The sequence below is a fragment of the Nylanderia fulva genome, unplaced genomic scaffold (genome assembly GCF_048542155.1).
Source record: "Nylanderia fulva isolate GAGA-0341 unplaced genomic scaffold, ASM4854215v1 Scaffold6, whole genome shotgun sequence".
Classification (NCBI taxonomy): domain Eukaryota; kingdom Metazoa; phylum Arthropoda; class Insecta; order Hymenoptera; family Formicidae; genus Nylanderia; species Nylanderia fulva.
In genome coordinates this window covers 2940062-2956588 of record NW_028190698.1, presented here as the reverse complement: position 1 = coordinate 2956588, position 16527 = coordinate 2940062, and the positions used below count along the sequence as shown (strand labels likewise).

The 16527-nt window shown below is 35.5% G+C and overlaps 4 protein-coding genes across 7 annotated transcripts in view; 2 read left to right on the top strand and 2 right to left on the bottom strand.

Moving 5' to 3' along the window:
* The window catches only part of LOC114941238 (beta-keto L-gulonate decarboxylase), a 50801-nt gene extending 45929 nt beyond the window's left edge, over positions 1-4872 (bottom strand). Inside the window, exon 1 of the mRNA XM_029316164.2 lies at positions 3915-4872. The gene's annotated coding sequence lies outside the window, so the exon portion shown is untranslated. The remainder of the gene's footprint in view (positions 1-3914) is intronic.
* The window catches only part of LOC114941248 (uncharacterized), a 46286-nt gene extending 39395 nt beyond the window's left edge, over positions 1-6891 (top strand). For 3 of the 4 annotated variants that reach the window (XM_085487974.1, XM_085487975.1, XM_085487976.1), the window contains 7 exons: positions 198-327; positions 1255-1377; positions 2013-2102; positions 2542-2671; positions 5755-5973; positions 6383-6474; positions 6743-6891. In XM_085487974.1, coding sequence (XP_085344100.1) covers positions 198-327; positions 1255-1377; positions 2013-2102; positions 2542-2671; positions 5755-5973; positions 6383-6474; positions 6743-6883 — 925 coding nt within the window. In that variant the 3' untranslated portion in view covers positions 6884-6891. The remainder of the gene's footprint in view (positions 1-197; positions 328-1254; positions 1378-2012; positions 2103-2541; positions 2672-5754; positions 5974-6382; positions 6475-6742) is intronic. The other variant, XM_029316178.2, reaches the window with a different exon arrangement.
* Positions 6892-7207: 316 nt separating this feature from the next.
* LOC146720844 (uncharacterized) lies at positions 7208-11254 on the top strand. Its single transcript, XM_085487977.1, has one exon. The coding sequence runs from the start codon at positions 7220-7222 to the stop codon at positions 9107-9109; it is 1890 nt and encodes a 629-aa protein (XP_085344103.1). The 5' UTR covers positions 7208-7219; the 3' UTR covers positions 9110-11254.
* On the bottom strand, positions 11030-16436 carry LOC114942111 (tRNA endonuclease ANKZF1). The gene is made up of 12 exons (XM_029317421.2): positions 16145-16436; positions 15217-15411; positions 14825-15144; positions 14536-14650; positions 14299-14444; positions 13877-14102; positions 13534-13800; positions 13151-13342; positions 12661-12943; positions 12368-12509; positions 12060-12233; positions 11030-11967 (listed from the first exon to the last, which is right to left on the bottom strand). The coding sequence occupies exons 1-12, from the start codon at positions 16290-16292 to the stop codon at positions 11794-11796; spliced, it is 2382 nt and encodes a 793-aa protein (XP_029173254.1). The 5' UTR covers positions 16293-16436; the 3' UTR covers positions 11030-11793.
* Positions 16437-16527: the final 91 nt, after the last annotated feature.

The following is a 16527-nucleotide window of genomic DNA, read 5'->3' as shown; positions in this document are numbered from 1 at the left end:
AAAAAAATTTCTTAAAGACAAATTAAAATGTTAAAACAAATTAACATTGTTAATTATATTAATATTAATTCTCTTAAATTTGCGAACAATTAATTAATTTGTCACAATTTATTGCCTGACAGTAGAGATTACCTGTTGTATGTATATATACATATATCACCTATAAAATATATTAATCGTCGATTCTATGTTGCCAGGGATTATGTCAATTCGACGTTGCAAGACGCCAGCAACAAGGAAGTTGCTGGTATCGCTATCGTTGTTCTGGTGTTGGTGGTGTCGCCCATCATCATCATCCTGATGCGTAACGCCGTCGCCACCATTCAGGTATGCGATTCAAATGTCGCCGATTTGATTCCCTTTCATGCCACATGTGACTCTCTTTCATACATAGCGCTCATAGTAATTTGTATACCGAGTGTCTAATGTAGACTTGTAATTTTCGTCGGATTTTCTTGACAAAGAATTTAAAACTATAGTTAATTCTAATTCTTTTTCTTTAAATTAAAATAAGTTTATCTCTATAGAAAAGTAGATCCAAATAATAATTTTTGAATTATATTAAGACTGGAGGACAAATTAAATATCTACTGTCTACATAAGGAAAAAAACAGCATTCCTGGCGAAAAAATGTTTGAATTTTATTTGACTTGTTCGCCTGAATATTTCAACTCGCGACAGTATACAAATCTTTTCAACATCGCTTGTCAACACGAACTTGCTTATTGTCGAACATAGAGTAACGAGAAGGGTCATGGGGAAACTTCGTGACCGCGTGTTAGTTAGTTTCGTAGGCGAATCCTATAATTCGATTTCTTGCTCTTGAGTTCGAAGCCGCGATGTCGGCGAATAAAGGGCGCATCTCGTGACTGACGTCTTAATGGAAAATCAGTCCAAGTCTATTTGCGATAAGTGAAATTCCTCAAAGGAAAATGTTCTTGTGTGAGATTTTCAGCGCTGATTTTATTTACGGCAAAATTAATAGACAATAATAATCAATAATTAATAATAGATAATAAATAAATTAATTATCTGTTTGTAAAAAAAAAATGCGCACTCTTTTTTATATACCAAATTTGCATGCAGAAACGATTTAAATTTTTAGAAAATCGTAAAAATTTATAAAGTATTTAAAATATTTAATTTTAATAAAAAATTGTTTGAGAGAAACAGAATGATCAATTTTTGATTCTTTTTTATTTTAGTTCTTTGATAAAGTTGTCGCCATAATTATACGTATTTTATTAATTGCAGATGTACGCCGCAAATTTGGCGCAAAAAGCACGTGAATTAAAACGCGAAAAGAGAAAGAGCGACACATTGCTCTTCCAAATGCTTCCACCTAGCGTCGCCCAGCAACTCAAGCAGACTCAACAGGTGAAAAATATTTTAAATCGTTTATAAACCAGAATTTGTTCAGAATTGAAAACACAAATTTTTAATTCGAGATTATATATATATATATATATTATTATTTAAATAAAGATTAATAATAAGAATATTAAAAAATTAAGTACGTACAGGGTGTATCTAAATAAATGCGAAAAATATTAGGAAATAATTATCTTATAAAAATCTTAAATTTTTAAACTTTATCTTCTTTAAAATCTTTAAGATTTTAATTTGTATTTAAATTACAATTCTTTCTTCATCAAAAATAGATATTTAATCCTACATTTTAAATTTTCTTAAAGTACTTCGGTAGACTAATTGCAACGGATTTATATAAATTTTTGTGATGAATCTTTCAAGAATTCTTTGATTCTCTTAAATTATTCTATTAGTTCTGACTTTTTCGTAAAAAATTAATTGTAAAAAAATAACGGGGGAAGTAAGTTTTATCTACCATTTGTTGTGACATTTTATTTTACGATTCTCTTAAATTATTCTATTGGTTCTGACTTTTTCGTAAATAATTAATTGTCAAAAAATAACGCGGAAGTAAGTTTTATCTACCATTTATTTGTGACATTTTTATTTTACGTGATCTATAATTTTTTTTCGTTCAACAGGTGCCGGCCGAGTATTACGAGGCGGTGACTGTCTACTTCAGCGATATAGTCGGCTTCACGGAGATCGCCGCGGAAAACACACCCCTCGAGGTGCGTCTTATCCCGGTCTCGCGGGAACGACCGATCGATCCTGAAGCGAATTGCTAAATTACGTACACTAAAATTCCATCACGATGCCACGGCGAACGATGAAATCGTGCGCATACCGTGCGAATTCTACCACGCGAGATAATTTCGAATCGTGACATTAAATCATTAATCCGTCAATTCGCCATTCTCGTCTCGTTACCGTTATTATTTATTTATTTATCATTATTCTCGTATTTGCTTCGACGATCGCACGGAATATTTGCTCGAATTATTTCGATATTTAATCCCATTTGGGATTTTACGTATCATCCGATTTAATTTCGCATTTTATGCGAAATATACATTCCCATTTTAAGAGAAACGAATGATCTATATTTGATTGTCGAATATGACGCATGTGACGAGAGAACTGTATTTTTCTTTCTTCTTTTTTTTTTAGGTAGTGACATTTCTCAACTCGATCTACAAACTGTTCGACGCGCGTATCGAGTGCTACGACGTATACAAGGTAGAGACCATCGGGGACTCTTACATGGTCGCTTCCGGCCTGCCCGTTAGAAATGGTAAAAGTACGAAGTTTCCCCCCTAGTTCCGCTTGCTGTCTGCGGCCTTGTTGCATGTTTACTATTTAAAAAAATACACGATTCCTTTTTCGCACCAGTTTTCTAAACACATAAGTTGTACAGAGTGTATCTAAATAAGTGCGAAAAATTTTAGATAATTCTTTGTTGAAAATTATGGAGGGTTTCTTATATAAACACATACTCTTGTATGTGTCGGAAAGTATCCACCAAGTTTCATTTTTTAATTTGTATGTTTAAGAAAAAAAATAAAAACTTAGTTGTTATCTTTTTTTTTAGAAAAGTATAACTCCTCAGATATATATATATATATAAGAGTATGTGTTTATGTAAATATATAAGAAACCCCTCCTTAATTTTCGACAAAGAATAATTTCCTAATTTTTTTCGTATTTATTTATAGATACATCCTGTATATACTTAATTTTTTAATATTCTTATTATTAATCTTTATTTAAATAATTGAGATCTCTAACATCTAGTGGTTGCTTTAACCTTCTAAAATATATTAGTTTTATTTTTCCTAATATTAGTTTTTAATATTAGTTAATTAAAAAAAAGAGTAGTCATTGCAGTAATTCCCTCCCAGAAAATTAAAAAAAAATTCAGTGCTTTGCATTTAAGCATTTAAATAATTATAATGGTTTCTTTACATAATATATATTCAGCTTAATTATATTCATTCAAAAGTGTCATTATACAATATTGTATTCAAATCAAATATTTCACAATAAAATGCAAAACAATCGCGATTGCAGAAAATTCAAATAAGATCAAATTTAAAACTTCTTTAATTTGTCTTTTTTCAATTTCTCTCAAATTTGTGATATGTAATTTATTCTGTAAATATAGATTAAATTTTAATTTTTAATAACGCAGCATTTGAGTAACGATTATAATGAGTGTCGAAAAATTTAAATGACGTCAATTCTCATCATCTGTTATTCTGAGAACAAACATTTTCTTTCTCAAAGCTTACACGGTGTCTCGAACAAATAAGAATGAAATGTTGCGAATGATGTTACAATAAAATTATTTATTTTATTTATTTAAAAAATATGAAATAAAAAAAAGATAAAAATATAATAATATAAATTTAAATTTGAGAATTATGTACATAATAGAAATTTGGAAATTATGTACATAATAGAACACATCATTTTTATCGATGACAAACGGACAATTAATAAATTGACACACGTAACAATGGCAAAAATTATAAATTACTCACCGAGTGGTCGCTCTGTCGTCGTCCGATGTCTCCTCCTTTCTAGTTTAGTCTATTTTAATGTTCATATTCACACGAGAAAAGATTCACTCGCAAAAATATTCAACATTTTTTAGCACGCGCACTAATCAGCTAATTATATCTGTACGATTCGCGCGACGCGACTTGAATAATTCGCGAATACGCGAGTGACTCGAGTGATCCAATATATTAATATTATCTCGATATATAGTAAAGTTCATGATCAACGATCGACAATCAATTGATTATTTAAATAAATATTACACTTTAGACATACGAGATGAAAATGTTTCGATAAAAATCGCGCGATGATGAATTAAATTAACCTGAGAAAATTCACTCGCGAAAACATGATTGCACACTATTCAACTAATTACATCTGTATCTGAATCTTAGTTAGTTAGTTTAATTCATCATCGCGCGATTTTTATCGAAACATTTTTATCTCGCATGTTTGAAAGTGTAATATTTATTTAAATAATCAATTGATTGTCGATCGTTGATCATGAACTTTACTATATATCGAGATAAGTAAACGACACGAAAATTGCGATACCAAATAGATAGTCGTCGCATCGTCGCCATATATTATTTTCAACAAATAGTTTTGCGACAGATTTCAAGTCAAATAAATCGATAAATAAGTTAACATGCATATCTCGATATTAAACAATCAATATATCGATCTCGATTGGATCACTCCAGTTGATTCGCGTATCACTTTGTGTGTTTCATAGTCAACAAAATGGAGAGCGCGTTTTGTATTATTTAAATAAATATTATTTAAATAAATAGATAACCGCGTTTGACGTTAAATAAATAGATTAAATAAATAGATGATCGGTTGATCCTCGACACTTTTCGCGACGACGTCTCGAAAGTTAATGTCGCGTTTGCTGCCGGCCCGCTCGAGATTCATCGCGCGAATGACGAAAAGATAACCACACTCAGGTAACCGACAGTGTAAATAGCAGCCGCGCGCCAGTTTTTGAGTCACTTATTTTCGACATTCCTCGATACCTCTCGCGACGAAGGTTCTCGAAGGTTAATGTTGTGTACAAGGTACAAGAGAAGAGCGCATCGCGTTCGGCTGCCAGCCCGTCACTGCTCGAGTGACAATAACAAGTTATGGACAACGAGATAACCGAGAGTGTAAACAATAGCCGCAAAAACGAGCGCCAGTTTTTGAGCCACTTATTTTCGCCTCCCGGGCACGAAAATATTTGACATACCATTATATGTTTAAATATTGAATATTCCGTGCTTCTGGAATTTTCGAATTGACAGATGTCAATAAATAAAATATATACACAATATATATGTATATATCGCACTTTTTGTCACTCAAGTCTCTGTATTATTTATTCTCCTTCAAACTCGAAAATATTATTTTTAAATACAATACTATATAAATTTTTCGATAATGTAAAAACAAGAATAAAATTTTAATAATTATTTAATATTCGATAATGTAAAAACAAGAATAAAATTTTAATAATTAATTTAATAATTAATTAGTATACTCAATATATTCGCAAAAAAGTCATTTATAATTTTTTAAGTTAAAAAGAAAAGACTAAAGAATTGCTCTGATTCTCGAGGATTTAATTCTCCCAAATTTCTTCGGCTCGATATTCGTTATTTTTTTATATAAAAAAAAATAAATAAAATAAAATGATCGAGAGAATTCTTTTCAACGCATGTGAACAAATATTTCATTTCATTTCACGAGATGTGTTGCTTTTTATACACATATATACTTGAACGCTTGCGTCGTTTCGAACAACATCGTTCTTCCGATTCATCTTCCTCGTTTGTCCAGGTGACAAACACGTGTCCGAGATCGCGACGATGGCGTTGGACCTGCTGGCGGCCTCCTCCGTCTTCCAAGTGCCGAAACGTCCCGGGGAACGGCTTCAGATAAGAAGCGGGGCCCATACCGGACCCGTCGTCGCCGGCATCGTCGGCAGCAAGATGCCCCGTTACTGCCTCTTCGGCGACACCGTCAACACCGCGAGTCGCATGGAATCGACCGGAGAAGGTAATTATTTTTCGCATTTTTATTATATTTTTATTATTATATATATATATTAATTATTATTTTTATACTTATAAATATTATATAACATATTTAATCTAATATCCCGGGAAAAAATAGTCCATATATAAATATATATGAAATATGTCCATTTATAAATTTACTTATATGATTATATATAAATATAAATGTTTATAAAATTATTTATAAAATAGTTACATAATATTTTAAAAATATATATATTTTTAATATTTGTGAATATTTATCACAAATATTGTGTGCTGTTTGGGTAAAAAAATCTTTGTTTAGCTGAATTATTTCCCCGAATAACAATATCTCTCACTTGCATTGTATTTTCTTTACATTTTTCAATATTATTGATTAATTTTCAATATTTATATTTTTATTCAAGCTCTGCGGATTCATATCAGCTTGGAAATGAAGAAGGCGCTCGATGCTGTAGGCGGTTTCAAGATCGAACATCGTGGTCTCGTCGACGTCAAGGTAATTTCTTTTCCGAAATCTGTATTATATTAATAATAATAAAATAATTAATTATATATATATATATATATATTTATATTTATATACAATATATTTACATATAATTTTTATTACTAGTATTAATTATTAAAATTAAAATTATATTTATTATTATTATTTAAATTACTTTATTAGAATTTTCAATAATTTTTTTTCTTTACACTATATTTTCGGACAATTTCCCTTTTCTCGGCATTGAAATTTGATTCCCGGTTTTACTTCTCCACAGGGCAAGGGCCTGATGGACACATACTGGTTGGAGTGCAAAGACGGCGGAATCGCGCGTGCCGCCGAGCTAGATCTGCCATCGTTCTTCGAGGACGTTCGACCGGTCTTCATGCGGCGCCTGCGAGAGGAAGGTACCCTCTGATGCGAACCGTACTCTCGTCGGGACCTCTGGTACCTGAACCGGCGTCCGAACCCGTGTATCGTCCGACTGTCTCAGCCGAATCTGATAGATCATCTGAGACGACCGGGTCAGGGCCGCAAAAACCGGCTGTCCCATCCGAATCTGCACATCACCCCGGTGAGGGCGCCGCCGCAGTCTCAATTGAGCATCGAGTCCCAAGATTCTTACTCGACCACTCCCTGTCCACCCAGCTACTCGCCTGCTAGTCAACGTAGTCGTTACTCCCAGCCAAATCTGCCGACTCTCCTGATCTCGTACGATCGACGTTCAGGCGGCTCGCCCGATCGTCGATACCGCATGTCGCAGCCGACCCTGAACTCCAGCCTAAGCGGCATCAACTTCTTCGGCATGAACCGCGGAGTCGGGGTCGGCCGTCTGTCTTACACCAGTCTACGCGCCACTTCCGGTGACAATAGCATCAACGAGGAAGAGAGACTCTCGACGCCGAACGTGCATGCTCTTGGCGGCAGCGGTAGCCCGCGAGGGAGTCTAACGATGGAAAGAAGTTCCTCGAGGCTCTCGCAACCGGATGTGCGCCGATTCGCTTTGCGACACGACAAGCGCGAACGACTGTCGCAGCCTACCCTGGTCACCGGCGATTACTATCCCGGCCGGGTGCAGCAACGTCTCTCCCAACCGTGTCTCAGCACCGGTTACCGCGAGATCGGCGGAATCGGTATGGTACCTTCGCCATCGCCGCCACCCTTCCCTCTGAAGCACAAGAGATTCGTGCCGGTTCTGCAAGCGAGTCAACGCGACCGTCTGTCCCAGCTGGACATCGGCTCCAAGTACAGAAACATCAAGGACAACCTGGGCAGTGGCGGCGGAGTCGCGCAGGTCAAGTTCAATCGTGATCGGTTCTCGATACCGGAGCTGGAGACGCAGAACGATCTGCGACTGATCGCGGGGACACCCAAGCAACGCTTCAGCCTGGACAGTCAGCTGGCGAAGCAGCGCTTCAGCCTGGACAGCCAGGATAGCTGCAAATCGCGGCTGCTGCCGATCGCGAGCTCGCCGATCTTCGAGCATCAGCAGATGAAGACCGAGGAGCTCATCGGGATAACGTCCGACAGGCTGAAGAGTCCAACCTGTGAAGGTCTGCAGAGCGTGATCGTGGCCAGCACCTCGCCGATCTTTCCAGCTGGTGAAAGACGATTTCTCGCACCGGACTTCCCGTTTCCCGGCAGGAAACTGTCACCGTCGTCACTCAAAGCCGGGGATATCGGGAAGACTTCCCGCGCTTCCGGTAAACCACCGCCGATTCCGGTTCGGGAGAGAATGTCGGTACCGGAGATCAGGAACTCGAGTCTACGCCGATTGCTGGATCCGCCTGCTCGGCAACGGCACAGCATTGCCGGGAGCCTGAGGCAGTCGTTGCTGTCCCCGGTGAAGCTGCCCGAGTTCGCCACCGGTGGCAGAAAATCACCGCGATTCTCGGTCGACGACGCGCTGGAGAAGCTGAAGAGGATCGAGAATGAGGAGAATCGACGGAACCAGGAGGTGAGCGAGGAGAAGGAGCGAGAGGCCAGGGAACAGGATCAGGAGCAACTGCAGGAACCCAAACACATCCAACGACACTATTCTTACACCTACGAGACATCCGGTAGCGACGAAAGCGGCAGCGTCTCGACCCTCGGGAGGCTCAGCGTAGGTGGGACCCCGAAGCGGAAGTATCTGGAGAGCAACTTCGACGAGAACGAGCAGGTGATCACGACGGTGATCGAGACGGAGGTGCCGATCATCCTACCGAGCACTCCCGGTAAGTACGCGAAGAAGGTCCAGGCGTACTCGAGCGAGACCCCGAAGTGGATCCGGAAGTACTTGGAGAACGATAGCCCGAGGATCGGCCGGAAGACCTCCGCCAGCGGCAAGGACCAGATCGCCAGGACGAACCGCAGAAACAGCCGCAGGAAGAGCTCCCTCGAGTCGATCGAGACCGGGTCGAAGAAGCCCGAGGAGAAGACCCGCTCCAAGTCGGCCAGCTGCGAGGAGAGGTGCGTCAAGGACATGACGGAGCAGTCCTTGGACGTGAGGGAGACCTACGTCAGAATCGTGCCGTCCAACAACGCCCAGGAGGAGAACAGGTACGAGGTCGGCGTGGAGACCACAGCGACTCCGTGGACGAACCCCGACGGCCGAGGTCTCTACGGCGACGACACCGACACGGACGACTCCACGTCGATCTAATTCAGCCGGAAAGGATCTCCTCGTCATCTCTCGGCTGGATCTTCGAGCGCTATGTATGCGTGATTATGTATGCGCGATTACCCTAATAGCATATATAACATATCCGAAAGATATTCAGAGGATATCCAGAGGACATTCGAACATCTTCAGAATATTCTCTGAACGTCTTTGAGATATGTGTGCTGTTAGGGTGTCGCTGTTATAATAAAAAAAATTTATAATTTATAAATTAAATTATAAATTTTTTTATTTATAAAAAAAATTATAAATTTTATAATTTCTATATATTAGCTTAAGAATATATTTTATTGTCTTTCGTCGAGTATAAAAGTAAAGCGGGTAAATGTATGTGCGTGTGATTATCCGCTATTAAACTACTGGGGAAAATTTATAATTTTATTATAAATTAAATTATAAATTTTTTTGTTTATAATTTATTTAAAAAATTATAAATATTATAATATCTATTAGCTTAAATGTATATTTTGTGTCTCTTGTCGACGAGCATAAAATTAAAGCGAGTAAATGTATGTGCGTGTGTGATTATCGTTGTTAAACTAATAAAAAAATTTATAATTGTTTATAAATTAAATTATAAATTTTTTTTATTTATAATTTATACAAAAAATATAAATGTTATAATTAGCCTAAGAATATAATTTTATTGCGTCTTTTGACGACGAGTATAAAATTAAAGCGGATAAATATAATTAAATGATGCGCTCGAACATTAATTTATCTGCTTAATTAATTACGTAGTTAATTATAGGAGAAAATTTTTAGATTTATAATTTTCTGGTGTTAGTTGAGAGAGTGTTTTCAGTTATGAATATAATTACGCAATATCATTCCATTACACCATTATAGAACATGCAACCGAATGAAACTGATTTTAACGAGAAACCTATAAATGAATCACTTTTGTTACGTAAAATATTTCAGAATCTTTTGTTTCAAATTTACTCAGCCACACAAAGAGACTGAATAGAGAATTGAATGAACAGAGAATATATAAACCATGTACCACCCAAATGAATGAAACATTGCATAATACAAGTCAGATTGTAATAATTGAGGCAGATACAAAAGAGAAAGATCGATGAGAGAGAATTATCTCGAGAAAGAATCTCGAATATTTTGTACTTAATAACGCTGCACTCTCTTTCTCTCTCTGCGTCTCGTCCAACAGAATGAAGAATCAGAAAAGACCGAATGCGGATACATATTTTTTCACAAACAGTGGACCACATGCGTTTTAGCCTAATAAATAATATTCAGATCTGTGTGCTTTATCGACTTTTTCAATTAAAAAAAAGAATATATTACTTCTGTTTTGTACATATCTCGAACATAAAAATGCGTAGAGCGAAAAGCCGAGATGGATTTAAGGAGCGAAGATTTGCGATATTCAAACTCGCGAACAATTTGGATTTATTTCTCTTTCGATCTCCTCCGGCAAACTGACGAGATAAATGTTTGTTGCGGATTTTCGATCCACGTGTTCACTCGTTTCTGCGTGCAACGTGTTTTCGATCCACGTGTTACATTAGCTCGAAGTGTATGCGATTATTATTTTTATCATGCTTGCATCGAGAGAGACGTAGAAATTAAGTGTAAAAAAAAAGAAAACAGTCCAGCTTGTATATACGTCGATTATAGGGAGTGATAATATATTGCTAAATGTATGTACACCGTTGCATTGTTTAGAAAGATTGTAAGATCGTTTGATGTTCTTGATTGTATAAATTTTTCGTTTCTCGTCGAAGATATTTTTCGCTTGCAAAAATGAATTTATTTATAATAATGTCGCGCGAATGTTCATTTTCTTTTACCGATACTAGTCATTAATGGGGTTTTATAAGCGGTCAAATATATATATACATGCATAATTTTTTCGCGAATATTTCGAATGCGAATATGTATGTGAGCATCGAGTAGTTTTATTTATCTTTAGCACAGTGTCATTTTACTCCTATATACATATGTTACATATATGGCATTTAATACATGAGTAAAGATATCAAATATTACCAAGTCAAAATATGCATAAAAAGATGCATTATGCTTTGTAAAAAGAACATGCCTTCTATGTACACCTGATTATACATAGGTCAAAATATATAATCCATTGTTATAGTCTGAAAAGATCTTTTTCTTTCAAGTCCTTTGATTACAATTTTTTTACATTAACATATCTTGCTACATATTACATACATGTGTATGTATGTAAATATAAATTATAAATATACATATATATAATTATATATATATATAAATATATTTTATATGACATTTTATATAATAATGTATTATATATATGTATATTATATATTTATATATATGCATATATATATAATTTATATACATATATATACATATATAAATTATATATATATATATATATATATTTATAAATTATATGTACATACATATAATTTGTTTTACATTCACATCCTTTTTAAAAACTAGTTAAGAAACTTTTGTATCATTAATATTGAAAATGCTATTATAGGAATTTTTTCTTGCTTTTCATTGCTGTAACACATTTCATAAATAGTTAGAAATTAATTCGATATGAATTCTCTATGTATGTATAAATGTAGTCTTTTTTTATCATAACCGCATTGATTATCGATCGCGAGTGCGTAATTGGAATAAAAAAGCTAGCTAGACATAATACACCATCAGATAACATATTTATTGTGAAGACGGTGCTCTTTGAGACACGGCATTGAGCAGAAGCGATTGGCGTTATACTCAAAAGGCACCTTGTTGGTCATATCAATGGCGCATTGGAAGCACCGCGAGATTACACTGAATCCTTCGCTTAACATCCGATTCTGCGTAACTAATGCTCTCTATATAACAAAACGAAAAAAACTAATAAAATATTAAATTGAACAAAAATTTAAAAATAACGTATTAATAAAGAAATACACTTTTAACATACCTTTTCTTTATCGCTGAGATTAAGAAATCTTTGCTTCTCGTTTTCTTCCTGCTTCTTCTGTTCAAATTCTTTCCTCTTAACTTTTTCTTTAAAACGTTTCAATTTCCGCTGCTGCCTTTTCTTCTCCACTTCCGCTTGCTCTATCTCATCGCTAAGTGGCCCAGGTATTTGAGACTATCAAATAATACATAAATGTAAAATAATTTTTAAATAGCAAAACTATATTTCTTTTAATATAATTCCTAATTTTATATTTCTTTTCATTGCAATATGTCCTGTTATAAATAATATTCTGTTATAAATAATACCTTTTGATAATTAAACTTATCCGGAAAAGCTTCCATAAATCTTCTAAATGTATTTTTAGTCTTCTTATCGTTAGAAGCGGCATAAGGTGTCTGTAACTTTTTATTCTTATTGCAGGGATCAGATCCGATTTCCAACAACAACCTATGGATAAATCGAGTTATGTAAAAATTGCTTAAAATTTGTGCTATTTTTTAAAATATGTCCAATAAATATAATATATATTAAATTTTAAAATATATATATATATACATATATTAATAAACCCTCTTCATAATAAATTACAAAGACGTACCATACTTGTTCGCAGTGTCCACCAAGCGCCGCTAAATGCAACATTGTATTGCCATCCTCGTTTGTATCGTTAACTAATTTCTTTACGTCATCTGTGCTTACAAAACTATCATTAGACGTTGTGCCATCGACTGCAATATCTTTTTTATTCAGCTCCTCCTCGCATGCTTTAATTTTGCTTAACAAATCATCTATGACTGACGATAATAAATCGTTATCGCCTTGTTTACATGCAGTCCATAGCTTGCTTCTAGCATCCAACAATACTTCATTGATAATCTGAGCTAAAATAATACAATAGAAAATATTTTAAAAAATGGCAAAATACATATTATTAAAATATTTTTCTACGCAACTTTCTTAATTTTTAAGAGAGGATATTTTCTTTATATTTAAATTATCTTTATGTAATTTTTGTTCTTGAATTATTGCAACAAGCTGCAAAAGTCACAATATATTTGCGAGTCATCTATTAAATAAATAAATCTTACCTTCCTTCTTCACTTTTTTTTTCTGCCGATGAGCTTTCTTGTTCTTCATATATTTTGGCACGGTATCCTGGAAAGATTGTAAACTTTCGACCAAATCTACTTGGAAATCTTGTACAATTAAGGGAACGTCCGGTGAAAGTTTCACATCCATTTCCGATTCAGAGGATGATTGAGCTAGTTTAACGATAATATCTGTAAAATAAAAAAATCTTTTTCATTTTAACAATTAAGTGATAACAAATATAATATATGAAAAAAATATAATACAAACATATTTATATAAATAACAAATTTTTAAATAAGTACAAACATGTCTGATACAAAGAAAACTAGGTATTTTATGATTACTTATGGTTCATATTAATGACATTAATGCCGTGTACCTGGCAGCGGCCGATTCGGACTTTTCCTCGGTTTTGCTCTGTCTATATGCGGACGAGAATTCCGGTGTTGTTTCTCCGGTGTAGATTGTGCGGGTGTTTTAAACTTATCGTTCTCTTGAGGACTACTAGTACTACCTACGTTAGAATTACATTCGGCAGCAACTTCTCCTTCTGGTATCTCGCTCATAATCTCCGGTCGTGAAACTTTCTTACGTATAGGTTGTCGTGGAGAATTGGGAAAACAATCGGTAAAATCCGCTGCTGAGCCTGAAATACAATATTACCAAATAAATTATAAACATAGAAAAAAAATGGACAATTTAGAAGATAAATAATCGTTTACCATAAATCTCCATGGTGCTCAGTATATCGTATACCCTTTTGACTTCTCTAAATGTGGCTCTACGCGTGGGAAATGGCAGTGGTCTTATTCTAAAATCGTTCTTATCTAAAGGAGGGTTCTTGCCGCCAAAGAGCACTGTGCGATTGTGCGGTCCGACTGCTCGATACAAAACAGCTGACGAATTATTGATATGCGTCGACCATGATTCCAGTATCTCTTGCACATGCTAAGAAATATCATTTATAAGAATTATATAACTTGTGAAGGTAATTTAATCGCATAAAATATTAAATCTAATTCTTCCACATGCTAAGAAATATCATTTATAAGAATTATATAACTTGTAGAGGTAATTTAATCGCATAAAATATTAAATCTAATTTACCTGTAATTTCTATGTATAAGTAATCTTGAAAGCATACCTGAATAAGTGAAGCTTCGTTATATCTTCGCAAACTGGCACCAGCACTCTTCGCGTGATTACCGTTCGTCCGAGAGCTTTGAGCGAAACCTTGCTTAGCTCGAACGGTATAAGAATGGAAGGTCTTGTGCACAAGAGGTTCGCCATCTGTGATAATATGTTAAAGCAAGTCGTTGTAATGATTATATAAAATACCTGCACTCGTGAGAAAAACATTCTTAATACAAGATGTGCGTACTTTGAAATACAGCCGCAGCAAAGTGTCCACCTCCAACCATGATAATCGTCCATTTGGTCGTTCTGCCACTGTGGAGTGCCTGAGTAATCATCTTACTGTCTTTCTCGGGAATGTCCTAAAACGTAATTGCATATCTCCCGATCTGGCAAGTAAAGAGCACGCCAAGTGACTCAAGGTAGACCAAATTTTAAGATGATATGTCATAATTATTATGCACATACATATTGGCACAATAATTACATTTAGATTTCTAAGTGCGTCTCTAATTCATAACAACTTAATGACAAACCTTCTTGTGATGCAGCAGACATCGATAGATGCTAAATATGTTGCCGTCTTCGTTTTCGAAGAACACCTTTGTATGACGACTGGCAACGACTTGCAGCTTTCGCTCCTTAGAAAGTTCCTCGCATTCGGTGTCCGAAATGTCAGATTCAATTATCCTCCCACGTCTGTCCGATGTCTTTCTAGATTTATTGCCAGTCGAAGTACCGCTCTTACTTATTGGCTCGTTTTTGGTTGTCTCATTAGATGAGGTCCTAGTCTCCGAAGTACCAGCATCGTCCTCGTCGGACTCTGCCTCGCTACCAGACAGACTAGACATGTCGCCTACAAAATTTGCACATGTCGTACCGCTTTAAGCATCATACATATCGCCGTGTACTTCATCTCAGACTATACCTTCGCCAACCATCCTATTAAAATAGTCCTCGCTAATCGATTTTAAGCCGTTCAGGTGTTGCTTGAGATTATAACGATGCCAATCCAACTTATAGTGAAGTCTCTGTTGTGGCTTGTCCTCAAACTCAGTGTTACATTGAGAACAACACAAGGAATCCGAGACTACCAGTTGACTCAACTCTTGTTCATCGGGTACTGCAAACCAGAAAACTACATGTTGAATGTTGTCAAACACTATTATCAATAACAAGTACAAAGTATCCAAAAATATTAAATATCTAATATTGATTTTTTAATATTCTTTATCTTTCCCAAAGAATTTTCTATATTGAATTAACATTGAACAATTAAGTTTTATTTTGATTACAGAGACAAAGTTTATATTCACTAATAAAGGAGAATTTTTATATATTCATATACATTTTAAATTTTGTATTAGTAATATATTCTTGCCATACATCTCCAAAATTATAATAGTATAATTAAATTACATTATAGTAACATATGTTCTTAAAATTCAATTGTAACAAAATGCCAGAATCGCTCTTAAATTTCAAATCAAACAAATATGCTTTCGATATACATTTCTTCAAGCAAATTATTTTCTTCGCCAATAAAATTAATGTGTTCTGATAAGTAATATAATTATTTCTCTCACATTGAGAAGAATAAAAATAATATCAATACTCCTCATATTCATCACATATATGATGATACTTTTATTTCCAATTAAATCTGCTTCCTCTGTTTTGTTTCTCTCTCTCTCGAAAGTCCTCTATCTGTCCTGTTTAAAGTGTGCATAGGCATAAAACCAACACAATCTAACCATCGGAAAAAAATATATGCTAACATAATCGATTAAATTCTTATTTATTCAACGTGAAAACGTCGACGTGTCCACGTAAGCTTCCGAAGAGACTAGGCTCACCATAGGGAGACGGCGATTGCATGCATCGAGCAACCTTGATCCCTCTGGTAATACGGCCGAAGTCGTCCGAATTGTGTATCTTAAAGGTTTGATGATCCACCTCCTTCGCAGCCTCCTGCTGACAGAGCGAATTGGTCTCGTTCGCCATGACCTGAGAAGTGCTTGAACAAACGGACGACGACGAACGTGGATGAGGAAAATTGACAACGAATGCTCACTCTCGCGAAAGAGACAAGGAAATACGGTACTGACCGTTTCGCTATCTTGCGCAAGCCTTTCGCGCCGCGGAGCGATTACATCACCCTGCGTGTACTACCATGAAAAATACGTCGACGTCAAGCGGGATATTTAAATGACCTTATTGTCACTCTTATCGATGCACG